The sequence below is a fragment of the Melanotaenia boesemani genome, chromosome 16 (genome assembly GCF_017639745.1).
Source record: "Melanotaenia boesemani isolate fMelBoe1 chromosome 16, fMelBoe1.pri, whole genome shotgun sequence".
Taxonomy (NCBI): Eukaryota; Metazoa; Chordata; class Actinopteri; order Atheriniformes; family Melanotaeniidae; genus Melanotaenia; species Melanotaenia boesemani.
Genome location: NC_055697.1, coordinates 29783038 through 29810224, shown reverse-complemented (window position 1 = coordinate 29810224; position 27187 = coordinate 29783038). Strand labels below are relative to the sequence as shown.

The following is a 27187-nucleotide window of genomic DNA, read 5'->3' as shown; positions in this document are numbered from 1 at the left end:
TACCGCAGGCTTTCTACTGCCTCTGTGTTCGGGTGTCAGCGGGAAGAGGACGCCCTTGCTCATTTTTTAGTCCACAACATGGAGCAGAGGCAACGCTCTGGTGGGAAACATGCTCATGTGTGTGTGTCATCATCAGCAATTTGAACTGATATGCTCCACGGGCACGACAGCAGAGCCTTGTGAATCACCCATCAGGGCACCAGGCTCTCCGTGGCAAGCAAAACAAGCTCTCACAACACCTGCATGCACACACATACGTGATGCACGTGTACCTCTCACACATCACGTATGTCCCTTTCACCTCTCCGTCCCTCTGGCTGGACAGTGATAAGTGTCCCGTTTGCAGTTAATGCGAAGCTGCGAATAATGGATGAAGTACAAGTTGTGAGCAGAGCGCTTGCATGATGGACACGGACACAAAGACAGAAACGGTAGAAGACAGCGGGAGGCTCTCTGCTGCTTTTATCCTATTTCTGTATATCCAACTCCATTGTGACAAATCAGTGGGATAGTTTTCCTTTATATCAAAATGACACAATTCAGACTTTTAGAAAACTAATTCCTCTCTCGTCTGACAGCTCCAAGCAATCTGACCGTGGGCAGCCGACTTTGCTGTTTATTGCATTCTTTGACCTTAAAAGCACTCACTGCATGCCTGTCTCACTCTATGAAAAAAATACAGGCATTACACACATGTACACACATCTTTTTCCTTTAGGTGTTAAGCTCATGCCTGCTCTAATTCACATAGTGTTCTTTCATGGGATATTTTAAGCTCGCATCCTGTTTTGTTGTTTGTGTTTTTTATGTGTGCATCTTCGAATCCGTGTGAATGGATAACAGAAAATGGTCAGCGTGACATTTTGCGAGGTGTTTGCAGTTCAGTGCCAGTAACCTGTAGGGTAGCTGTGGGTATCTCAGTCCTGCTTGGTTAGTCGTCCACTCTGGTTTCCTCTTGAGGCTCATGAGGCGTTCAGTGACCTGTGCTGCTGCGCATGAACAACTAACGAAGGACAAGGCGTGCTAGAAAAGGAGCTGAAGAAGGTCTTAAATAAAAGCAAAATTAGCATGTTATGAAAGCAACCTTCCCTTGTTTTGCCATTCTAGCATCGTAGTTTGTAGATTTTAAATATGCATCATTCAAGCAGTTCATTAATTTGATTTATCTTCCTGCTCTAGATCCTGTTTGATAAGTTGCTCATTATTGCTTTCAGCAAGTTTTGTACCAGCTAAACTTAATAGGAACACATTTAATTCTTCTGTTTTGTTTTACTAGAAGATGTTAAGTGGCAATGTTGACACTGCGATTCGCTTCCTCATTTACATGCCTCGTGTGAAAAGAGAAGCTTCTATGCCACAAAGCTGAGTCTATTCTGATTGGTCGCCTCAACAGACCCCGCCCACCATCCAATATCCACTCTGCTGGTGTTTTTATTTTAGGTTTAAAGTCATGCTGGGGATGGTGATGTCATTGAATGAGGAAAATTGACCATTTAATACATTAACAAAGATGAATGACAGTTTATTTACATTTTACAGTCTTCATATGAATTGGTATGCTTTATTTTGCTTGATGTCCTGCACAAAGGCCACAAAAATAACTACAATCACTGCAAATAAGTTCCTTTATAAATGATTTTTTCCACGCACATATTTTATGTAACCTTACTAAAAACCAGTTGCTTAAGGAAATTCCAATGATGCCGTTTCAACTTTCAACGCAGATTCAGCCAGCTCCTTAATGCAACTTTGAGGAATCACAGCACTCCTCCACATCATCTGATATAACTACAGCTGGCATGCAGGAACAAACCAAACGGACCTAAATGTAACGTAAATGCAATATAACATGTACAGCTGTTCAATGTTTAAAGACCCACTCCGGAAATATTGTTTGCATGTTGTTCACATGTCCATGTGGCATTCATCTGACGCTAGAGGACATATCTTGTAAAAAAATGTTATCAAAATGGCTTTTCTGAGTATTTCTGTACTTAAATCATTGTGAATCAATGACGGACAGAAAAAGGCGAATTCAGACAGACTCTCATCTACACGTCATAAACCCACAGGGCGAGGCCACAAGCTCCTGCCCTGGCCTCTCCGCCCGTTCTGACTCTGAGGACGAAGAGATGGAGGATAAACATATATGTGCAGTGGTGGGTTGCTAATCACGTTAGCTTTCATTATTTACCGTAGAACTTTGCTGTGAGAGAGCAACGGATTAGGTTTGTCATTCATCATAATATAACAAACCACACATTGGTTTGCAGTTATCACTTCAAGGAAGATGGGGGTCAGCATAGCTCCTATGTTACATTCCTTTTGTTTTTTTGCATTGCTAATTATCAGTAGCATGCAGAACCAGCACATAGAGACAGGAGGGGGGATGTTTAGGATGTTCAGCGCCAACGGGGGAGGGCACTGAGCAGCACTGACTCCGCCCACAACTCAGAGACAAATTGCTAATGAGCTACTGGTTCTCTGCAGAGATAAAGAATGGTGGACTATCAGAATATCAGAATTTGAACTATTTTATATTAATCTCAGGTGCTTTTACAAATTAAAAATAAAAAAGCTGCTGCAATATAATCCATTTTAAATTGCAACAATCACAAAAAATGCTGTGAAATCCTGGAAGGGATGAAAACTTTGTATAGAAGTAGAATGTAGATGTAGAAAAATAGATCAATTATCTTTCGAGTAGTTTTACACAAATAAGTCATACAATTTAAAACCTTAGTCTCATTTAGAGGTTAATAATTACAAAAACAGAAACAACAGATATTAAAAATGCAACATATCTATTAAATTTAGTCTTAAATGCTCCAATTTAGCTCCTGTCTCTCATAAAGACAAAGTCTCTGTCTGACATCCTCATGATATGCCTTTTCTGAGCAATCAGCTGAGCAGCCTTATGTCATGCTTTTGTTTTAAGCATGACATAACTATGTTTCATGCTGATGTCACCTGCATCATGACATCAGCATTAAACAGTGTCATCTGTGGGAGAGAAGAACTCCCTCTTGTGTGGACCTTTTGTTTGTATGCAGGCTTTTAACAGCATTTTTAAAACAGTGAAAGAGAGGGAATGACCCAAAAGCATAACACAGCCTGTCTAAAATACAATAATTTGATGCACACTCATTCATCTCAGCAGAGAAAACTGATCTGTCACTATCATGAATTATTTATTATTCACATAGTTTTTGTAAATCATGACTAATGCTGTATAATTCACACCAAGAAACATGTCACTGTCACTCTTTAGATGTTGCTCTGTGACCTTTCTTTAATAGCAGCTGTTTAAAAAATGAAATATTTAACGCATTTTCTCTTTGATCTTATTATTCTGCTTAGGAGGTGCAATAAAGGACTATTATTGAGCAAAACCACATATTTACCTTAGAGCTTTTTTTTCCAATTCATCAGAAGTACTTTACAGTTCTGATAATTGAACACAGTCCCTAAGCAGATAAACGCTCTGGGCGTGGCCTTCATAATCTCCTCTGACTAAAAACAATGATTTAAAAAAAGCTCTCTCTTTCAGACAGTCATGACTCATTCGGCTCGGGAAGAGATTTTTGGCTCTCTCATTTAAAGATAATGACTCATCTGAAAGACAGTCTGCCGGTGGTCAAATCTCTGGAGCTGACAGGGTAAAAGATGATGACAGTCGGGTCATGATGATTAAGAAAATCATGAAAAGTTTTTTTCTGGTTTGACATTTTTAGCCAAAGATGTGCTCATGCTGTTCTGTCAGTTTTTCTTCATCCTGACATGATTAACAGCCTATAATGGACGGTGGTGAGAATTACTCCAATAACAATATAAAGAACATTTCATTTCAGGTATAAAAATGGAAAAAAAAAACTACTTACAGGACTGAACAAAGGTGTAGTCACTCATTTCTTTGTATTTTCCATCTCAGAAACCAAACTCAAACCAGTTTTTCCTTCCGTCCAGTCCTTCTTTCTGACCATCCTCAGAGAAATAAAGACACTTAAATCTGGCCGATGAATTATTCAAGCATAAAAATGGCTCCTAATTCAAGGGATGAACCAGTGTTGTGTCAACACATAACAGGCTAACTGAATGTTTACGATTTTTGTTAGGATGCCCTATGAAAACCTGTTTTTTTTGTTTGTTTGTTTTTTTTACAGGTGCCATTATTTGTTCCTGTGTCTTCTTTTCTTTCTTTTTTTTTTTTTACCCCTTTAATTTTGTATGTTGCTGCAGCAAAGGGCTCCAAGTTTGGATTTGAACCTGTGCCAACTGCATTGAGGAGCTGTAAACACAGAGCCATAAACGTCCCTTTTTAAAATTAATTTATTTTTTAGTTTTGTCATCATGAAGTGATATGTTTTTTCTCCATGGATCTTCTTAAGGACAGCCTCCAGCTGCAACTCAAATACTTGGGGTAAGTGAGTTTTATAGAGGCTGCTAATGAACAGGATTTGAAAGTGATGTACTTAAAAACAGGAACAAATCCAGAAAAGACCTGATGGAGGAGCTGAGAGGTACATCTGGACCTTCAGCTGATCCTCATTAGAAACGGTCTCGATGAAAGGGTGGATGTGATCATTCTTAAGGAAGGGAAACAGGGAGACAACACTGTCACATGACAAAAGAGCTGGGCTGAAGATCAGTGGCAGCAGGTCTGATAGATCCTCCTCAGAACCCACAACTCAACATTACTGAAGCAGTGTGGGATCATCTGGACAGAGAACAGAACAAAAGACAGAAAAAAAATCCAAAGAAGAGTTTTGGATAGTCCTGCAAGAAGCCTGAAGAACTATTCCAGACAAAACATCAGGAAATGAGGGATGGCTCAAGACTTTTTTTTATAGATAACTGCAGATTCAAGTCACCTTCTCTAATTCATGTACTCCAGATGAAATCTTATCTTTCAGGATGCATGGCCTTAGATACCTTACAGATTGTAAACACATCTCTGCCTTCAGGTGTCTTCCCTCAGACCCTAAAAACAGCCGAAAAACCACCAGAATAACTACAAACCTGATTCTTTGTTTTTATCTTTTGTTTTCCCCCTTTCATGCTGACTGTGGTCACAAACCGTCAGCTGCCAAAGAACTGCAAAACTCAGCCTCATCTTATAAAACACTTCCTTATAAAGGAAACCATTTTATATCCCTTCACCTAAAAGTTGACGTTGGCTTCAGAAAGCAATTTGACCTGCCTGAAAAACAACAAGAAAAAGAAAACTCAGGGTGAAGCTGCTTTCCACATGCTCGGCGTTTAATGGAGCTTTTGTCCACTTGACAGATTTTGGGGGCTGGAACAAGTTTAAAAGGAAATAAAAAGGGAAAAGCCATTCGTGGGGCTGGTTGATGCAGAATAACACTGATATCACTCATTTTAACGACCATCTGGTTTGTTTGTCAGAGCCTTCAGTGAGCTCAGATCCAACCCAATGACAGGCTTCATCGTGATATTAAAGACAGCCTGACATCCTCATCTGTGATAATCTTTGATGTTTGATAGCAGAGCGGCTGGTCTCCCTTGGGTAACAAGCCCAGCTGGGCATCCTAGAGCAATATTTATGTTTAATGTATTTTTTATGAAAATGAATGACTGTAGCTTTTTAATGTTGTTTCATAGATCTGTTTTACACCCATTAATCTACTTTTCTGACTCAAACGATGAAAACATCAAACCTCCATATGCAAATAAGAAGTTATGAAAGTTGATGATGTGCCATTTGTTCAGGGTCAGTTTTCTCTGTCACAAAGGTTTCAAACATGTGAAGGATAAACAGATTTTTTTAATGATGCTTGTCTTGTCTTTGTTTCACTGTCAAATGGAAGCAGCTGCCTCTTGTCATGTTTTAACTGTCTTTTACTTTAGTTTATTCATTTGTCTAACATGACAAAAATACTTCCCTGTTTTTTAACAATATATATTAATTTGTCAGGCTATTCTTTGAAAACCAAAAATATGCACATTTTTAGATTTATGTTTGAGTAATTCCAAAATTTTACCCACAAGAATGGACATATGTCTTTTGTACAACAAATTTCCATATTTCCCTTAAGTTCTGATTATTCTATGGAGATGTTTTTTGGTTAATCCTCTGCAAACGACCTTTTTTGCTTTAACCATTACTTACATTGTTTTTAAGTCATCCAAAGTTATTTTTGAGCTGTGCAGCATCATAAACACACATTATTATCTGAAAAGAATCTTTTAAAAGACGGAATTTATAAGCTAAACCCTCAGAGGCATCCATATTCCTCCCATAGAACAGAAGGATTGAAGTTTTTAATGAACCTGAACGCAAACATCCCTGAGGAAACACTTATATAAATACTCTCAACCCTCCCACCTACTTAGACACAAATCCACACAGGAATATCACGAGGTGGCAGATGGAGAGTGAAAGAAAGACATCTCCACAAACCTCTGTTGGAGATGTTTTGCCAGACTAAAACTGTCTGAATGATGAGCATATTGGAAAATACCACATGACTGCACAATAACTTCATCCTTAACATTTTGGAGATTACAGAAAATTCACAGTAGATGCAGTTGTTGATACAGATTGTTTTTTAAGTCTCAGAGCACGACTATAGAGCAAGTAGTTACTGCAGAGGGTGCACTTACTTTGTAGTGACACTGCCGCATTTTATTTATATTTAGTAAACCCTCTTTCCATACTGAGCTTTTACATCAGGATATAATTTTAAACAGAAAAATTACCTGGGTTTTATTAAGTCTTGAAACTAAGTAAATAAAACAGCACATGACATATTAGACCAGGGCCGGTTCTAGGAATGCATACATGAGGGGGCAGGCATAAATTTGAAGGGGGCATTATGAGTACATACTTCAGCATTTTCTTGTTGTTGTTTTTTAAGTGTTTCTTTAACGGAACTGTGCTGTTAGTGGAGTCCAACTTCAAAGAAATGGATTGCACTTTGTCAGGCCTCTACTCTAAGACCTGTCCAGCTTGGGTGTCCCACCTGAAACCAAAGCTCCTGCTGGTATAGCTCTTAGAGTCACTGAGGCACGCAAACCCCCTGACCACAATAAGGTGGCAATCCCTCAGTGGGGGAACAGAAAATATCAATAACAAAATGAAGTAAGAAAAAAGAAAAGAATGATCCATTATCAAAGCTTTAACAACCAACAAAATAACAATTGCCCTATTGGACAGCCATTAGATGTCTAAGCATTTTGAATAAATTTGAAACTAATAACAATAAACTCAACTATCTGTGTGTTTGTTTCTGTCTGTATATAGACCATAATGATTAAAGAATCATAACTATCAAGCACAACAATAACAGAGCAAAAAATTAAACCCCCTACCAAAATAAGGCAGTGAACCTTCAGGGGGAAATAATGATAATAATAAATGAAAATGAGTAAAAACTAAATGATCCTTCATCAAAATTTTAAGAACCAACAAGGCATACATGAAGCTCTGAGCTGAACTGCTGAAAGCAGCGGGAATGTAGAGTGAAACTTTCTGTTATTTTTTTCTTCAAACTAGCATGCTGAACTAAAGGCTGGGCGGAGCTTGAGGGGTCTCATATGCGCAGCTCGTTTTCCCTCAGTCTAGTACCGAGGAGGCAGTCACATCTATGGCCCGTGCGTGATTGATCACTGCTCCTACTAACAGGCGTAGACACGTTTAAATAGAACAGAAACAAACCCCAGTTGACAGAATAGATGCAATAAATACGTCTGTTATTATAAGTATTTATTCAGTATCGCTACAACACATTTAACAGAGCTTTACTCTATAAGTTTTACCGCTGGAGCTCAGCAGCCGCTCTCTCTACGAGGGGGAGAAATATGACACCGCAAGATCAGGCTGTATGTCAACTCATTTGCATACTAAACACTGATTGGTTGTTTTCTGTGGTGGTGGGAAGGACTTGTTGAAGACAGTACAATGGATCCTGTGAAGCTCCGACACACAGAGTTCAGTACAGAGGGGAGAGAGCGTTTGGAGAGATTTGCCCATTTCGGCGCATTTGATTGAGGGGGCAGAATGTTTGTTTGAGGGGGCACTGCCCCCTCTTGCCCCTGCGTAAAGCCGGCCTTGTATTAGACCATGCTATTTTTTTATTAATCCTTGACTACTAGGTGTCATAGATTAATGCTTTTTTTCTTGCAGTTTCTTTGAGCAATGCAAGCTCTGAATTTGGGCTGAACCTGTTGGGATGTTCATTCCTGGGAAGATTGGCAGCTGTCTTATATGTCTTCCACTTGTCAATAATCTTTCTGACTGTGGGATGATGAACTCCAAGTTTGGAAATATAATATAACCCTTCCCAGATTGATAGGCAGCAATAGTTGCTGATGTCGCTCCTACTTGGTACTATCTTAACACACACCTGGCTGATGCAGAGTAGCAAATTAACAGTGTTTCTGCTTAGGAGTTAACAGTGATGATGATTAATTAATCAGTGCATTTGATTTATAGCATCTGACTTATCGTACTTATCCTCCTAATTCAAATGTCATGTGTTGTTCATCTTAAGTTGTATTTACTTCATTTCAAAGTAACATTACTTAACTTTCCAACCTTGAAACTCTGTGCTTTTGTCTAATTTTGATGCACACTGACATTCATTATCCACATTCCTGGAGCCATGCAGGCTGAGAAACCACACTTCACAACTTTATTTTTCCAGCTCGGAGCACGGTGTTACCACTGCGTCCTGCTTTATGGCTCCACATCACACACCAGCTACCGGATATCAACACACTGGCGGTTTTGAACACACGCCATGGCGGGTTCAGCAAATTAACACAACAGGACATTATCAGAGTAAGAAAGGAAAAGAAATAGAAAAGTCATGAAGCAAGAGATAAGACAAGAGTCAACACTGGACTGACTTTAACTGGCTGGAGGGAGCTCAGAGAAGAGACAGGATCCAAGATGGATGCTGAATTAGCCGTTAGGGGATGCAAAAGTGTGAACATCTGACAAAGTTCAATAGTGCTGCCTTAGGGTGATTCTTTAAAAATATGTTCTGAACTGTAAAATTGTAAAAAAAAAAAATGTAGAACTGAAAGAGAGTGGACTCTTTATTTTTTACATGACTATTTGCTTCTGCCTTTAAATACGTTTGATTTTGTATGTAGGTATATACGTGCTGTTAACAACCCCTTTGATTTAGTTTGTAACTCCGAGGCTGGTGATAATAAAAATATGTGTGCTTAATTCCTTCAAGTATCATAACATTAATTATCTAACAAGAATCAAGGTTAGTCTCTGAATAAATCACACCATTTAATTCTACTCCTCGTCAGTTTACTATTTTCAAACTTGTGCAAACATCTATAACTGCTCTCTCTGTTTGTTCTCCTTTTCTATTATCTTTGAACATGTAAAACAACCTCATGCAACAGATCATTGGATGTCTTTGAAGAACCGTGCTGTTTAGTCAAAAATCATCCTAAATAACCTTGCTTGAACAAAAAAGTGAGAATAAAACAGACAAACTGAAAAGCAAATTCAATGAGATTAAGTGAGATTTGTGTTGTCCCTCAGGTTTCAGTCAGAACACAACATTCATGATTCAGTCTTACATCCCCATTGATGTACCTCCTCTTTAAGCAAGGCTTGCAGCAGAAATGTGTTTGCCAGTGAGTGTGCATTTCTGGTTTCAGCTGGTTGTGCATGCAAACAAATATGCATCCACACATAAGTGATGGTCTGTAGGTGCGTCGATGTGTTTATAGATGTCTGTGGCTTTGTGGTCTAGCCTGACAATCTATAGGCCTGCCACATGTACTGTAGGTGTATATTACCTCAAACGCAGTGAATCACAAAATTATGACCAAATTCATTCACCAAAAACAGACCAGGTTGACTTTCCAGCAGATTGTAAAGTAAAATGAAACATTTCCGTTTCATGATTGCAGGCTGCAATAAGCTGTTTTTGGCCATAAAACTAATGTAGCAGTCACAGACACTGACTGCCTTCTAAAATGGAAATTCATAAGCCAAAACAGCACACTGGGAATATCAAAATATGACATATCCTCCATTTTCTTCACACTTTTTCTAGTCCCTACCTCCTCCACATTCCATCCGTCCATCTCTTCTTAACAGATCTGCTGTGGAAACTATGAAGGGTGAGTTAAACCTCCGTAATAGTCTGATAAAATGGATGGACGTATGGATGGACAGCAACCAACATCGAGACATTTGACAAGTTTAATCAGCCACAAAAACAGTCACCTCAGCGAAAAATATCTCCTGCCTTTTCAGCTCAGTCTTACCAGAAACATTAAAATATGTCTGTCTACACAAAGAACACAAAGTAGTTTTAAAATTCTAAATTGTGAGATTAAAACTTTTTTTATTGGAGCTAATTTGTGCCAAGTGATGTCATGTTAAGTGATGGGGTCTTATGGTCGTAAATATTAGTGGGTTAGCAATTGTGGAAATAAAAAAGATGAATGGGCAGATAAAAATCTTTGAGAGGACATGATTGGAACAAGCAATCTTTCTTTTAAAGGTTAAGGGCTTAATGCTTCCACCACCTCAACCTTCCCAGTGATGTCACCATGCTGTGGACATGGACGCAACAGGATCTGCATCACATCAGCTAAATGTGGAACAAACAAAACTTAGGTACTAGACCATTTTTTAGTCTTGACAGTGAAATTGCTTCATACAATTTGACTGAAAACTGTTTCCCACACCATACTTGGTGTGTTGGTATAAGTTTTTAAAATGTGGGTAAAAGCATTAACACAAGATAACTGAATGGATTACCATTGGTCACAACGATGCAATTATAAGAGCTTACTATGTTATCCCTTGGAAGAGAGCTGTAAGCTGTCACAACACAATTGGATTATGTTAGAGTGTATTTTAAAGACCGTGGTGTTCCAATGTTTTGAATACGAGACAATAGTTAGATCTAACAGTAGGACTGAGAGTGGACTACAAGCTGGTTTTTACAATGCAAAATCAATCCATCGAGTCTTTTTATAACTACATGGTGTCGCTGCCTGTTTACCACTTTGCAGCCTTGACCAGTTCATTGTTTGTCCACACTGGAGCTGGACAAATACCAGATACAGGACTGAATGTTGATTCAACCCTTTCCTGTTGCTGAAAGAGCCAGATGTTAACAGGTGGTAATGGGATTTTGTCCAGTGTGAAATAAACCTAAAGGTCAAATTCAATAAATTACAATGCACCTTCAATTTGAACGGTGATATAAACAGCCGAGCTGCCCGAACAGCTCGGTCTCGGTTTGCTTCATGTGGGTTCCATTATCAGTAGTAAGAATGTAACATGAACCATCTGCAGGAAACCGATCCAACATGTGGTTGCGTGGGTTCAAACAGATTGGACTTGATAACTAAAAGTTCTTCTCGATTAGTAAGCCAACTTTGATGTGCACTCAGTTTTAATTTAAGATGTTTCTTCATGAGCTGGTAACTCGTCAGATCATAAAATCAGCTTATTGCTCTGAAGTGTTCTTCTTTTCTACCGCATGTCCAGTTATAAATCATGCACAATCAATCACATTCACAAGCACAACTCTGTTTCTTTACCAAGTATGGCCCAATTGGGATGAGCTCTCCTGTTTCTACTGGGATCCTGTAGTTCCGTGGAGGAGGGGCTCCCTCGGCCCAGAATAGGCTCTCTGCCCTGCGACACCCTGCCCTCGGTGCCCCCCCTTCCTGGAGCTGAAGTAGCAGAGCTGCTCCACGGTTCCCCACCCTCTGTAAGAGATTTGCTTCATTCAGGACCACCAACCAACATCCAGCAGGACTCATCAGGGTTCACAGAGATCACAGTGAGGTCAAAACTCCAAGTGATGAAGGGGGAAAACTCAGGTCAAAGGGGACATATCTCACAGGAACAGGAAAGAAAGCATTCGGATAATTGTACTGGTGAAACAAAAGGGACATTCTGGGTGTTTTCTAGGTAGGCAAAGGTAGCAACGGCACAAGGGAGACAAAGGAGCAAAAAGTCTTATATGCCAAGGTTTCACAAAAGGAAAAATCTGAGACAGTTCAGTGAGAAGAGGAACTGCAGCCTGTAACATCACCGAGGGAGTATAGTTCTTATCTGCAGAAGACAGAATAAGGAGGAGCTCAGCTCCTTAATTAAGGAAATAACAGCTGCTCCTGCAGGCGCTCTGTACCTGCTCTGCACAGGTAACCTGCTTGCAAATAAAGCTCTCGGCCACGACTGAAGAACAGTTTGGTTTTTATTTACCTAAATAACCAGTTGACAAACTGCACAATTGATGTGGTGACAGATCAGTATTTAACCCACTTACGTGTGAAGAGGAAGTACACACAAGCAAATCGATCAAACACATGAAAACAAGCCAAGAACAGAAGCATCTGAAGCTGCCTGGTAAATTAGGGGCAGACGGTTATAGATTTTTAGTTAGGAGGATGGTTGTGGATGAAGCAAATGCAAATTTATGTATCAATGCCCTCATTTAAACATCTCTGAGAGTTAAGACTGACAGAAAACCAGAGATTGTGTTTGTGTGTGTTTTGCCTTGTTTCTTGGTTTTGTGTGTTTGTTTAAGGCCTTGTTTGCTTTTCAGTGATGCTACTGCTCTGTGATCAAAAGGAAAGGCACAAAAGGAGAAGGGAGCGAGAAGTGGGTGAAGCTATAATTCTCTGGAGAAAGCCCTTTGTTAGTTAGAGACACTTCTTTAATCAGACCAACAGCGGTTGTTGACAAACACGATCACAGGAGGACAAAATGGGATTTCTGATCTGATTCTGATTTCTGGGGGAAAAAAGGAAAAGTGATGAGAAGGAGAAGAAGATTTGTTCTGAAAATTTAAAACTGAGGTTTTGATTCTTGGAAAAGAGATTCCAACAGTTTTCTGGCTGATTTTAGCCACTGAGAAGCTGTGTATGATTAACACAACCTGCCAATTAAACACACTTGTACAGTACTCTAATCAAAGAACATAAAATCAGGATGATAATGTATTAATACATTTTGCAAGGGAATGAACCATAAAAGTAAAGCTATTTAGTTTTAAAGAAATTAAAGTTTTACCTACGCTCCTGTTTTGAGCCATCCCTCATGTTTTATCAATTGTCTGGAAAACTGAAAATAAGTGTTGTGATTTATTGAAATGTTTGCAAATGTAAGCAGCTTCATTCTTTACCACAGTCTGAACCCTCTTAGACAAACCTGTCATTTCTCTAGGGAGTCTTACTTCCTGAAGGACTCTCCAAAGCTCTTCTTCTGCCTTTTGTTCTGTTCTCTGTCCAGATGATCCCATACTGCTTCAATAATGCTGAGGTCCAGGGTCTGGGGAAGATCCATCCCTCCATCAGACCTGTTGCCACTGATCTTCAGTCCAGTTCTTGTGTCATGTGACATCAGCCTTTTCTCCCTGTTTCCCTTCTTTAATAATGGCTTCCTTCCATGGAGAATATTGCTAACAGTAGATGGATCAACTGAAGGTCCAGATGCATTTCTGTGTTTCTATGTCAGGTCTTTGCTGAATTTGTTTCTGTTTCTTCAAGACATCACTTTAAGATCCTTTTCATCTGCTGTAGATAGTATTTTAGTGCACTTGTCCATTTTCCCCAAATATTTTCAGGACACGCGACACACCATGCTGAGATATGCCAAGTTTCCAGCTAGCAGCTCTTTAAGAATCAGCTTGCTTTTGTTGCAAAAGTGCTATTTTTCTGTCTGTCAAAATGTATTATCATTGGTGTTTTTCAGAGATGCAACTAAAAAAATAGGAATAAATGATGTGTCTTTGTGAGACTACTGGTAACAAAGAGTCTAAAGATCCAACTTTAACAACATTAGTAAATTTCTTGAACAGCTGAATGATTTAAAAGTCAGGTATAAGTGAAATAAATAAAAAATTATCTTTAAAAAATGGCTAGGCATTAGAATGAAAATGTAATTGTTTATTTAATGGGAGAGTGCATATTAATGAATGGACAATATTGCCCTGAAATACCTTCAGAAAGCCTGGAGAACTATGGCTCAAGACTAATTAAAAAATGAGAAAAAAAAATGGCAGATTGGGAGCAAAATCTAAAGAAATGAGAGGTAGACTATGATTTTTTTGCACTATACTGTATATGTTTACAAGATATTAGATCAAAAAATCTTTATATTGAACGCAACCAATAGCAGCAAAGTTATTGTGCAAGTATTTGCTCAGATTGGTATTGACTGGAGTAATGTAAGTATGTGAAGGAGAAGACACTGAAATCAGGTGGGGGGTAAAATGCTTCTACTACAAGCAGGAGAAGCACATGAATTAAAATGCTGTTTCAGAAATGGACAGCCATGCTGAACGAATGTTAAAGAATGCATTCATCTCATCATGTTGGGAGAAAGTTGGAACAGGAACTTTTACTTTGTCAACTTTCATTGCTTCAATCTATGAAACTACATCTGTTTCCTAGTCTGATGTTCCTGCTCAGTGTGGGTCAGACTGAGTCTTAATTCAGGCAGAACATCTAATGATTTTCCTTTATGATGCTTCAACTAATGACTTGACATCATTTAAGTTTAATAACTACAGAATGTGTTCATCAGCTGTTGAAGGGGCGTGTGGCTCAGTGGGTAGAGTGGTCGTCTTGTAGCCTGAGGGTTGGGGGTTCGATCTTCCGCCTGTCGAGCTCATGTCAAGGTGTCCCTGAGCAAGACACCGAGCCCCAAACTGATCCTGATGGGTGGTGGTCAAGAAAATGTGACGTATAAGGTAAAGCACTTTGGGTATCATTCCAGGTACAGTACGGCACTATGTAAATACAGACCATTTACCATTTGAAGTAAATATGTTACACTCCCTTCATAAGGACAAAAACAAAAGAAAATTAAAGTTTATTGTATTCCTACTCCTTTAAAAGAGGTCAGGAGTGCCTCTTTGACATTTAACCAAAATTATTAGTAAAGTTTTGGACAAAGAAAACAAGAATGAGATATCTGAAATATCCCAAACATGGGATGAAGCATAACTTTACTAATCCACCTCCATAAAGGAATGAAACAGTATAGCTGAATGTTGTCTGGTTGGCTTTGGTTAAGTATGAAATTCTATTAAGACACATTGGCACAAGTGAAAGCCCTGATGGCTGGAGTTAATCCTGCGAGTTGACTGTGTGCAGCTGAGAGCTTAAACAGCAGCTTAACACAAGGCCGGGGCTTTAGCGCACCTGCTAGTGGTCAGTCATGCTTCAGCTAGCTGACAAAAAAAACAATAACACTTTGATATTAATTAAACTGTGCAGAAAATATGTCTTCATTACTGATTTAAACACATGCATGTTTTACTTTAGAAGAAGTTTTGAACATTTTGAGACGATCTGGTGACATATTTATTCAAGACTGGGTTTCTTTCTGTTTATTATTTATTGTTTTCTCTGTTGGGTGTTTGGTAAGGTTTAGAAAAGGACTGAGCTACATTAATTTAATCTGGTGCAATTCAATTAATACCATCCATCTAGTTATAGATTTACTACCTCTTATCTGGAGCAGGATCTCACTGGGACTTTCAGGGGAACACCAAGACATTTCCAAGCCAGTTGACAGATATAATCCTGCGTCTGCTCTGAGACCTCATCCTGGTTGGACATGTCCAAATCCTTTCTCTGAGAGGAATCCAGAAAGCATCCTGACCAGATGCTTGAACCAACTCAACCAATTTCATTCTGTTCAGTTTATTTAAATAACTCCAAAACATGGTATCAGTTATCAGTTACTAAACAAGTTCAACACAGTATACAGTTAATACTTGAAAAGTATTGTTAAAAACAATCTAGTTTGATCATATTTGAGGTGTAAAGGTAAACTAATAAAAATCTGTAACCGATTTTTATGTAACAGGTAGAACTATTTCTTTACATGGAAAGCAAAAGAAAGTGAAATAATGTAGTTATGTTCAGCACCTTTGATCTATTAACATATGACAACTGTTCTTTCACTTCCTGGTTCAGTTTAGGGACTTAAATTGTTTGCTTATGGAGCTAGAAATCAGTTCTGTTTTTACAAAACAACCATCTCCCAAGTGAATGCCATTTATATACTTCACTGTACTTGTTGGCTGTTTTAACAAGTCCACATGTTCGACTGCTTGTTACCCAAATATCTAATCAGTCATTCACATGAACTCAGTGCATTTAGTCATGTAGACATGGTCAAGATGACTTGCTGAAGTTCAAACTGAGAATCAAAACAAGGAAGAAAGGGGACTTAAGGGACTTTAATCGTGACATGGTTGTTGGTCTGACTGTTTCAGAAACTGTTGATCTGCTGGGATTTTCACACACAACCATCTCTAGGGTTTACAGAGACTGGTGTGAAGAAGAGAAAATAACTAGTGAGCAGCAGTTGTCTGGACCAGAATATCTTGTTGATGTCAGAGGTCAAAACTGGTTGGAGATGATAGAAAGGCAACAGGAAGTCAAATAAGCACTCGTTTCAAACAAGGTCTGCAGAACAGCATCTCTGAACACACAACATGTCCAACCTTGAAGCAGATGGGCTACAGCAGCAGAAGACACACCGGGTGCCTCCTGTCAGCTAAGAACAGGAAACTGAGGCTACAATTCACACACACTCACCAACACTGGACAATAGAAGATGGAGAAACGTTGCTGGTCTGATGAGTCTCCATTTCAGCTCCATATTCAGATGGTAGGCTCAGAAATTTGGGGGAAACATCATGAAATCATAGATCTATCCTGTCTTGGATCATTAGTTCAGGCTACTGGGGATGTAATGTTGTGAGGGATATGTTCTTAGTCCACTTTGGGCCCCTTAGTACCAACGTGTCCTGGTTTAACCAGCACAGCCTACCTGAGTATTGTTGCTGACCATGTCCATCCCTTTATGACCACAGTGGAGCATCTTCTGATGCTTCTTCCAGCAGGATAATGCACCATGTCACAAAGCTCAGATCATCTCCACCTGCTTTCTAGAACATGACGATGAGTTCACTGGACGCCAACGGCCTCCACAGCCACCAGATCTCAGTCCAGTAGAGCAGCTTTGGGATGTGGTGGAACGGGAGATTCTCATCATGGATGCAGCCGACAAACCTGCAGCAACTGTGTGACGCTGTCATGTCAATATGGAACAAAAGGAAGGAAGGAATGTTTCTAACAACTTGTTGAATCTATGACACCCAGAATTAGGGCAGTTCTGGAGGCCGAAGGGTCCAACCTGGTACTAGCAAGGTGGACCTGATGAAAAAGTCATTGGGTGTATGAAACATTTAAATTGAAAAACTGTAGGTGTTTAGAAAGCAAAAGTTTAAAAGGCAAAATAACCCAACAGCATCTTGTGTCTTTTTCACAATTCATAATAAATCTTTTAAAAACTTTTTTCAGGTGTATTTTTACAATATATTTCTAACCCGTAGCCTCGCCTGACTGTTCCAAACACATAAATTCATATATAACTATCTGCGTAGGTGTCTGCAGCTGTATATGAAAAGTTAATTGTCCATATTTGCATGCAGAATAAAGCAGTAGCGGGAGGCAGACCTGGCACACGCTCCCTCCTGCTGATTTCAGCTGTCAGCCCAGTTTATTAACTATGATGAATCACCCCTCCACTTCACATCCAATCAAAAGCCTCTCGGAGGGACATAAATCTGGTCACCTTTAACTAAATGATTTTCTTGGCCCATGGAGCGACTGCCAGCGATTGGACTGGCAACCTGATGATATGGCTGCGGCTGGAATAATTCTGCCAACAGCCCCACAGCTGGATCCATCATTTTTGAAACAGTGTGTAGAATTAGGTGGCCAGCTGACGTGCAGCCGCATGGGGAGACGTTTTAAAAGGCCTGGTTGAGAGCTCCTCACTCCGTGAAACATGAAACATAAAAGGTGTTCACTTGACCTTGCTGTAAGGATCTGTTTCCATCCCTGGTGGATAATCTAGCACATTTTGCTATGCAAGCTGACAGCTACAACTGAATCAGAATAATCTTTCTCCCACAATGTAGAGATTTACCATGAATCGTGCCTTTCCTCCCGAATCTCAAACAATCCATCTATCTTTATTTGACTAAACATTTACTCATACACGTCAGTGTACACTTGTAACTGTACAGAGATTAGACAAGGTCAGTGAAAACACAAATCCCACCAGGCCTTCCTCTCAGAGATCAGTCTGGAACTGTACACCTCAAGGATAAAACCTTTGGTCTCGGTCTGAACGGAAGAGCTTGACCCGAAGAGAAAGAGGGAGCAGCAGGGGGGGAAAAAAAGAGAGCAATCAATATATTCTTGTAGACACAGTCTCAAGTTTCCAATCTAACACAGCGCTGTATTGATTAAGCTTCAAGGCACAGGGACGGTAATGTCATCACTGGATTTGGAAGTCTTTAACAAAGCAAACTGCTGTGCAGGGATGGGGACATTAAATCTGAGGAGGAAATTTTACCTTATAAATCACAAAAAGCAAACAAACAAACAAAAAAAAAAAAACAATAATGAATGAGAGGAGAGCTGCACTGGACCATTCACACGAGGACAGAAACCAGAAACATGGCAGAGAATCACTCAGGGAACAGAAAACTAAAGAAAATAGAAGTGGAATAAAAGAGTTCACTTTTAGCTTCAGCTGCACTTTTCAGCTCTCTCTCTCTCTCTAGACACAGTTTCATTTGGGTTTTGGAGCATCCACTAGCTATGGCACCTTAACAGTTATTATTTAACATTCCTAAATGTGTCGTGTAACATCAGGGCGTAATGATTTATTCAACAGCATGCATAGATGAAAGAAAATGAAATTAAATTAAATATATATTTACCATTTACTGAAAATTTGTCACAATCAATTAAATCCTTCTGCATACAACTGTACATAATATTTTTTTAAGCTGTGGCGTTTTAGACCACCTGACAAACACTGTTATCTTTAGACTGCTTACACATGACTACAACTGGACAGATCTGGAGTCCAGTATGTATTTGCTTGACGCCCTGACACATCATCTTTGATAAAGTTTTGTAGGAATCTGGAGGTTTAAAGAGACTGCAGATTGTTTTTGAACAAGAAGACAGTTGGGGGGCTTTCTTGGAAAAAAAAGCTTTGTCTAAATTAGCAGCTCATTCATGACTCCTGTCACATGAGGTTTCTGTGTACCATGTTTTCATTATGAAAGCAGGTGCCATTTTTTTCCAAAGAGGCATTTTGTGTTCCTTGTGTTGAAAAAGTCGTACCTAAATTCTGCAGAAATGTCGTCAGAACCACCTAAAATGCATCAAGTTCAACCCAAATCAACATACAGACAGAGCCAACTTTCTGTATGTGTTTCTAGATGTTTGATTTCTTTTTTTACGTGAACACTAGTTTGTTCATTTTATGCGCAGTTCAGTAATTAATTTGATTCAGCCCAATTCAGCTTTATTTGTTGGTGCCAAACACAACAAAGTAATCTCGGGGTGCTTTACAGACAAGGAAGCCACTTCACTGTGATGCAATCACTGTTCATAAAAGCCGATTCATAAAAAATAAAAGCCTAAAGCTAAGGAAACCAACAGATTGCATAAAATCTATTACATGTTTGGGGATTTTTCTGAAAAAGAAACCAATGAGTGGTCCACGTTACAAAACCCAAATTTTCTCTGTTGAAAAGATCTTTTTTTAATCTGATTACTTAATTTTAAAAAATCGCTTTATAATAATTGCATGGATGAGGAAGATATATTGTCAAATTAACCACTTCATTGGACATTAGTGAGTCATCCAATATGCTGTCTCTCACTGGAGAATAAATATATAATTTATATATTTACATCCATTGTAATTACTAAGTTTGCCTCAGTTATAAAGAGGAAAAGAAAATGATTCAGCTATTTTCATTGAGTAGAGAAATTATACAAATATGAAATTCATTTATAAATATCTCCAACACAGCAATGGAAATAAATAAAATGTAAAATAAGATTAAAAATAAAATAACTGTACATGTCAGGAGAAGTCAAATAATGCATGTAAAAAAACTTAAAATGTGGTATTGTTTTTTTTTTCCTAACAATTCCTGCATCAGAGGGTTAATAGATGGAATAATTGATTATCTAGATGATCACTGCTACAGTTCTGTTTACAACCCACCACAACAGTTATGAACAAGACTGATTCTGCAGTTTTAACTTCAACCTGAGGCCAGATAAATAGGTATGGACCTATACTTAGGACTTCTAAATGAAGTGTTGAGACTAAAACATGCTAAGTTAATGGAATCAGTGTGTTTTCCAGGGTGTCTGAAGGCTTTGATCATACTGGTAAAAGATTGGTCAAATCAATAAAATCACAATTACTAGGAAAAAGAAGGGATTATTTCCTTGAAAAGCTTCTATGTCTGTCCAAACTCTGAGAGACAAAATATTTACTGAATAAGTGCGAAGTGGATTTAAAAAAGCGCCCAGTCAACCAGCAAATAAAAACCAGAGTTAAGAGAACAGACAGGATAACCAGAAATGATGTTTCTATCCCCGTACCATCTCTTCATTCCCTGACTCTGTCTCAGTCGCTATGAAACAGGCGAGCACACAAACACAAGCAACAAAAGAGATGCTGCTACACCATCTTATCTCTAACCATAGGCAGCCCATAATAAGAGCGACTTCCTCTGCAGCCAGTGGTTGAGTAGCGCTGACAGCCTCTTAGCCCCACGCGTCAGCACACGGGGATTTGAAACGCTGCCTTAGCATGACAGCTGGGCCACGCATTTACAGATGTTTTCATGCTCCCAACACACACACACACACACACACATGCAGACGTCTCAGCAACTCTGCATCAAGGTTGACTCCAGCAGTAGGAGTTTGAAGTGTTGACACATGGAACAGATACAGCATGAGGCTTGGGTGTATTGGGGCTTATGAGTGGTGTGTGGGTGCTTTACAGAGAGCTGCTGTACAAGCCAAGTTTTGTGTGTGTGTGTGTGTGTGTGTGGGGGGGGGGAGTGGCACAGCTGAAGCGGAGAGTTTAAGCCAAATAAACCTCAGTGCATAAAGGGGAGTATTTCATTACACGCAAGAGTCCATGTATGCATAGATTGGAAATGAACAGATTAAAAAGTTTAGTTAAATTTAGCGGAACACTGTCTGATGCCCTTGGCTTAAAGACAGGAAAATATGGAGGAGAAAGGGTTAATAAAATGAGAAAATTTCCCCTGCTTAATACTCTTTATAAAGTACTGAAGTATGATAAGTGCTTCCAACTTAAATGTTATAACTTCAAAACTGTCTAACACCTGCAAAAGGTCAGATTAAAAGTGTTATATAAACTCATCTTTATTCATAGGTTGCACCTCTTGGAATCTGACGTTCTGATCCATTTTCCACCTGCTGCCACCCCATCATTTAACCACAGCAGCTGCATTTACTTAAAGTCACTTCAAGTTGGCTGTTGGCCGAGCTGTCGATAAGTGTCTGTGTGACTTTTAGCTCCGTGCGACGTTCCCTTCCCCTCTCATCCTACTCCAGTAAAGCGACAGCTATCTCACACACTAATAAAACAGTCTTTAATCTTTTGGCGATATGCAAGGCTGTCAAATCATCTCTTCCAGAAGGCAAAAAAGGTTATTTACAATCCTATTTCTACTCTTATACACAGAACTGACAGCAAAAACTAACAGTGACAGTTAATTAGAAACAATGCATGATCTCAACCCTTTTAAACACTGTCAACACACAGGCATTGTTTTTCAGGAAAGCCACAGTCGTCAGATTAAGCTAAAATTATGTAAAATGAACATATCAGTATATTTAGCATTACAAAGCCCAACCCAGTAAACCAGAATATATTACTTACTGGACATTACTTTGTATAAATAACACAGATCAACAGTAACCAAGCATTTTAACACCACCAACTTTATTTATAAAGCACTTTAAAAGAACCACAGCTGAAACAAATCGCTGCACATAACCGAATACTGAAGCTGTCAGACTGTGGCTGAGACAGCACTCTGTTACTGTGCTTAAATAAATACCTGGAAGAGAGTTACGTTGTTTCAAAGAGTTTTCCCTGCAGCGTTTACGATGTAAATGCCTGGAAAACTTCTGTAAATCATCTAACAGGTAAGCTATTCATCACAATTTAACCCACAGGGTTATATACTACCTATCCAAAGAAACTGTTGACAATGTAAATGATAACAATCAGGAGTTCATCTGACTTTTAAGCATATGTGTACTACAGAGTTCACTCTCTCCTCTAAACAACCAGTGATCTTTGTCCAACTGACAGGCTGCGCTGAATCAACTGAAAGTAAAGAAACACACACCGACCCTCCAGATGTTACAGATGTTTCAGACAGCCACTTGTCAGCTTGATAAATAATGCCCCTGAAAAGTTAGGATGCTGCATAAAATCTAATTAAATTGGAATCATGTGTTTTGATCTGAAATCAGTAAAACTTTAAATGACAAGGGGCCGGGGCAACAAGACGAACATCAGCATTGAAATGAATATAGAAAGAACAGAGAGGAAACAGCAGGGTAATGAGAAAGTAAGTTAGAGAATATAGTTCATCACCGCACCAACAAATGCACGTTGAAACACAACCACGTTAAGAAAACACATTTATAAACATGCAGGAAGGGTATTGGTTAATCAAATTTGTAATTCTTGCTGGAAATCACAGATGCTGTGTTCTAAAGACTAAAGCAGAGAGGCACCAACTGGCTTGTTATCAAAACAGTTTGAAATTAAACTAAAAGAAATTAAATGGAAAGACAAATATTTTATTTATCCCAGAGGAAAGTTAATGTTTGGCAGAAAGCTTCTGTGATGATAGGAGGATGCATTAGTGCAAAACCTGGGTAATTTGCACATAATTAATCCTGAACCGTACAAATATGTACCAGTCACTTTATTAGGTACAGCTGTTCAACTTATTATCTAAAATGGCAAATCAGCCAATCACAGGGCAGCACCTCAATACATTTAGTCATGTAGACATGGTGAAGGCGACTTGTTGAAGTTCAAACTGAGTGTCAGAACGAGGAAGAAAGTGAATTTAAGTGACTTTGAACATGACATGGTTGTTGGTCTGAGTATTTCAGATCTATTGGGGTTTTTCAACCATGTCTGGAGTTTCCAGAGAATGGTCTGAAGAGGAGAAAATAACCAGCTAGCAGCAGTTGTCTGAACCAGAATGCCTGGCTGTCAGAGATTGGAGGAGAATGGGCAGACTGGTTGGAGATGATAGAAAGACAACAGGAAGTCAAATAAGCACTGGTTTAAACCAAGGTCTGCAGAAAAGCATCTCTGAACACACAACACATCCAACCTTGAAGCAGATGGTCTACAGCAGCAGAAGACACACCGGGTGCCTCCTGTTAGCTAAGAACAGGAAACTGAGGCTACAATTCACACACACTCACCAACACTGGACAATAGAAGATGGAGAAACATTGCTGGTCTGATGAGTCTCCATTTCCGCTCCACATTCAGATGCTAGGCTCAGAATTTGGTGAAAACAACATGAAATCATAGATCCCACTTTGGGCCCCTTAGTACCAACGTGGCCTGGTTTAACCACCACGGCCTACCTGAGTATTGTTGCTGACCATGTCCATCCCTTTATGACCACAGTGGAGCATCTTCTGATGCTACTTCCAGCAGGATAATGCACCATGTCACAAAGCGCCGATCACCTCCACCTGCTTTCTAGAACATGACGATGAGTTCACTGGACTCCACAGCCACCAGATCTCAGTCCAGTAGAGCAGCTTTGGGATGTGGTGGAACGGGAGATTCTCATCATGGATTTAAAAGAATGTTCTTGTCAAATTCCAAACAAAACCGGTACTTTAAAAAATGTAAAATTTAACATTTAACATTTGATATTTTGCTTCTGTTTCTATTTCTCAATGAAAATACTTTATCAACGATTTAGAGATCATTTTTCTTTGCGCCCAAATATTTTTAAAAACAGATTAAAAATGACACGCCTCACTTCTGCTTGAGCACTTGGTAGAAATTCAAACGTAACTGCCCGATGATGCACAGAATTCAGCATGTACAGTATTTACTATTAAAGAGAGCATCAAAAGAAGAAAGAAAAGATGAGTGAACTAAAGTACAGTCAGTACAGGAAGAGCAGAAATGATGAGAAATAACAACATGGAACCTGGAGCAGCTATTGTTCAGGAATAAAATAATACAAAACCCTGGCTTGGTATCTACTGTATTTCCTAGGCCACTTTGATTTTCCAGCACACACAGCCAAATGGTGTGGAAGTAATTCAAGTCCAGTTGAATCTGAGAATAATGCTCCCTGTCTCTGTGTTGCTCCCGTCTGCATGGATCACTGACTCATAAACATGGCCAACTGATGAAAGAAATGCAGCTATTTCATCTAAACTCAGCTCTCTCAGTCCTCTAAGCTTACATGAACTCATGCTCACGCGGTGCAACAGAAAATGATTGATTCTCCATGTGATGACTACCTTTTTGGTTACTGACTTAAAAAACCAACATACTTCTAAGTTTAAAGAAATTGTACATCAGTATAAACAAAGTATTGTAAAATATACATGCGAATTCAGACTGAGGTTGTTCAAGGCCACATTATGTTTAGTTGTATGCCACCTAGTACTGGTCCTACACCATTCTTTGCTACTTCCATGCAAAAACAAAAAAAACAGAGGCCAGGACAGGCTTTGTGTGATAGACTGCAGAAATAAGCAAGAAGGCATTTGATCCATATTGCTTTTGAAGCCCGCTGACGATTATGTCAAACCTTCAGAGGTGCTGCAGTGCTGACATCGTTCCCAGAGGTAGGCTAACATGATTCTAGCTTGCTAAAAGGTTGACAGTTTTTCATGCTTCTAAAAACACCGCTGAGAAGTCAACATCGCGGGCTGCAACTCTGCTACAAACAGTAATTGCTCTTTTTCAGTGCAGAGAAGTGAGTTGCTCACAAATGACTGTGGCTCAGCGGACTTCCCAGAGGTAAAAGCACTCTGCCCCAGGTAAAGATCTGAAAATAATTAGCTAAATAAACCCGCTGGAGCTGCTGTGTGCTGTGTGCATCCATGCATAACAACCAGCTGAAATGTCAGAATACATATTCTTGATAGAAGAAGTTTACATTTAATTTAAACTTGTGGTGTTAGCTATGTTTATGAGCACTTCTACAGAACTGTGATGACTGATAATCAGTGAAAAAGAATAATTCTGTGTTAAAATGGCATTTTTTAGATACTAAGTCCCACTGAACTGTGAATGCAGTTTATTTTTATGGCCAGGAACACGTATGTGTCTGATTAGATCAAACTATGGGCGTGTCATTGGGAGCAGGTGTTTTCGGGGTGCTGCAGAGTGTCTGAGCATCAGTGCATCTGTGCGTGATGTGTCTGGGTGTCACTGGAGATTAGTGGCGTCAGTCGGTGATGGGGGGTCGATCGTGGAATTACTGGATCCTTGCAGCTGCCTTTTGTTCCTACAGCATGGTATTGCTGAATTGTACGGCCTTACTGAGGTCAACATGAAACACATACAGAGAGAGTCTAAGGCAGGGACTACTAAGCGCATCACTAAGTCATCTGTTCAGTTCAGGCATCATTTAGATGAAACGTAAGACTGTCTGAGCAATAAAAACACGCTCAAAGCTCTAATCATTTCTGCCTCGATTATTCTCCTGTCACCTTGCCCTTTAATTTCCACAGAAACAGTAGAAGAGGCAGAGTGATCCTATGCTTTCCATGACCCTGCCCCCTCTTCTCTCAGAGTCCCCCTGCTATTCACTGATAAACCCCCACCCCTCCAGCCTCCACCCCCCTGCTCTCCATCCCCTTGCTCCTGCTCAATTATTTTCTTTTAATGATCAGAAACTGCACTTCTTCTTGTTCAGGCCCTCCTCTCTGTTTGTCCTATTGTTTTGTCCTGTTCACTCGCAATTCTGCTCTTCATAATTGAGCTTTAACAAAATACCCCTGTTTGATCAATAAATAGAGCAAAAGATACGTGCAAAGCTGTCAACTGATGAGCGATAAAGAGGAGTTTGTCATTTAGGTTCATGTCCAACTCGGTCATGACCTTACCAGGGGTCCTATCATATATCTGGAAGGGTCACATAATAATTAAGAATAATTTTTTTACCAGTCTTCTGTTTCCAGTGTAAGAATAGCTAAATATACAATCTCTTAAAGTAATGTAAAGAAGAATTTGGACATCAAACATGAAGAGCCTGTCGTCTTTCCAAGAACGACCTCATAAATCCATTTGTTCCCACAGCTTCTGTTGAAGAGAGATAGCACCTGCTCGTGGGGTAAACTACGATCTTTTTTCCTTAGATAAGCTATTATTTTTTATGAACTGACTTGTATGAACACATTTATTATAAATTAGATATAATGTGGACATGTTTTAATAGGGTCATGATGACCTGGCTTGAACTGATTATGTCTGGAAGTAGCCTTGAAATGACTTTGTCGTGAATGGGCACTATATAAATAAAGATTAATTTAATTACATTGTGCCACACATGTTTTAGCTCTGATGGTCTCTGACTGTCTTGTCCTTCAAAAGCCATAGACATGTGGCCATTCTTTGAAAGTTAACCTCTACAGAAACTGCCTTCTCAGTCAGGATTTTTTTTTAGAATCAAATAAAAGTTTAACTAAATTTTTTATTAAGATTTCACCCTTCCTTCTAGTTTATGACAAATCACCCTATTGAGACATTAAAGAGACACATGAAACAGAAAGAAAAGTTCCTCCTCAACAGAAGGGGACTAAATATTAGCCTCTCTGAAGCTTTTATTTAACACAGTCTTTATAACCTACTGTGTGGTAATAAAAATGTGAGTAGCTACATGACTGCACCACATACAGCACACATCATGCTTTCTAATACACAACAGTCTCACATTAGGGATCGCAGTGTGTGTGAGCAGCAGTGAAGAAGGGAATAACATCGCCATCTAGAGGCTTGATTCAGCATTTCTCACACACTCGGCTCTGAGTACAAAAGTGCTTGTCATGCTCCCTTGAGTTACTTGCAGAATTACTCACACTCTGCAACAAGTGGAGTCAAACAACCACAACAGGAAGCTACCCACAAAACCAGAGCAAGATAACAAGGCAGCAGCCCCCAGACCTCAGCATCTGCAGCTTTTATCCACTGCTCGATGAGACTCAGAACTATAGCTCCCCATGCAAGGTCACTTCCAGCCTGCATGCAGGGTGAGAACGTAGAGGA

General features: G+C 39.4%; 1 protein-coding gene across 5 annotated transcripts in view; it reads right to left on the bottom strand.

Annotated features, from left to right (window-relative positions):
- The window catches only part of gfra1a (gdnf family receptor alpha 1a), a 134725-nt gene that overhangs the window by 101811 nt on the left and 5727 nt on the right, over window positions 1–27187 (bottom strand). For 3 of the 5 annotated variants that reach the window (XM_042010704.1, XM_042010707.1, XM_042010705.1), the window contains exon 4: window positions 11554–11724. The exons of the other annotated variants lie outside the window; for them this stretch is intronic. In XM_042010704.1, the coding sequence (XP_041866638.1) occupies window positions 11554–11724 (171 nt within the window). The remainder of the gene's footprint in view (window positions 1–11553; window positions 11725–27187) is intronic. 5 annotated transcript variants of the gene reach the window in all.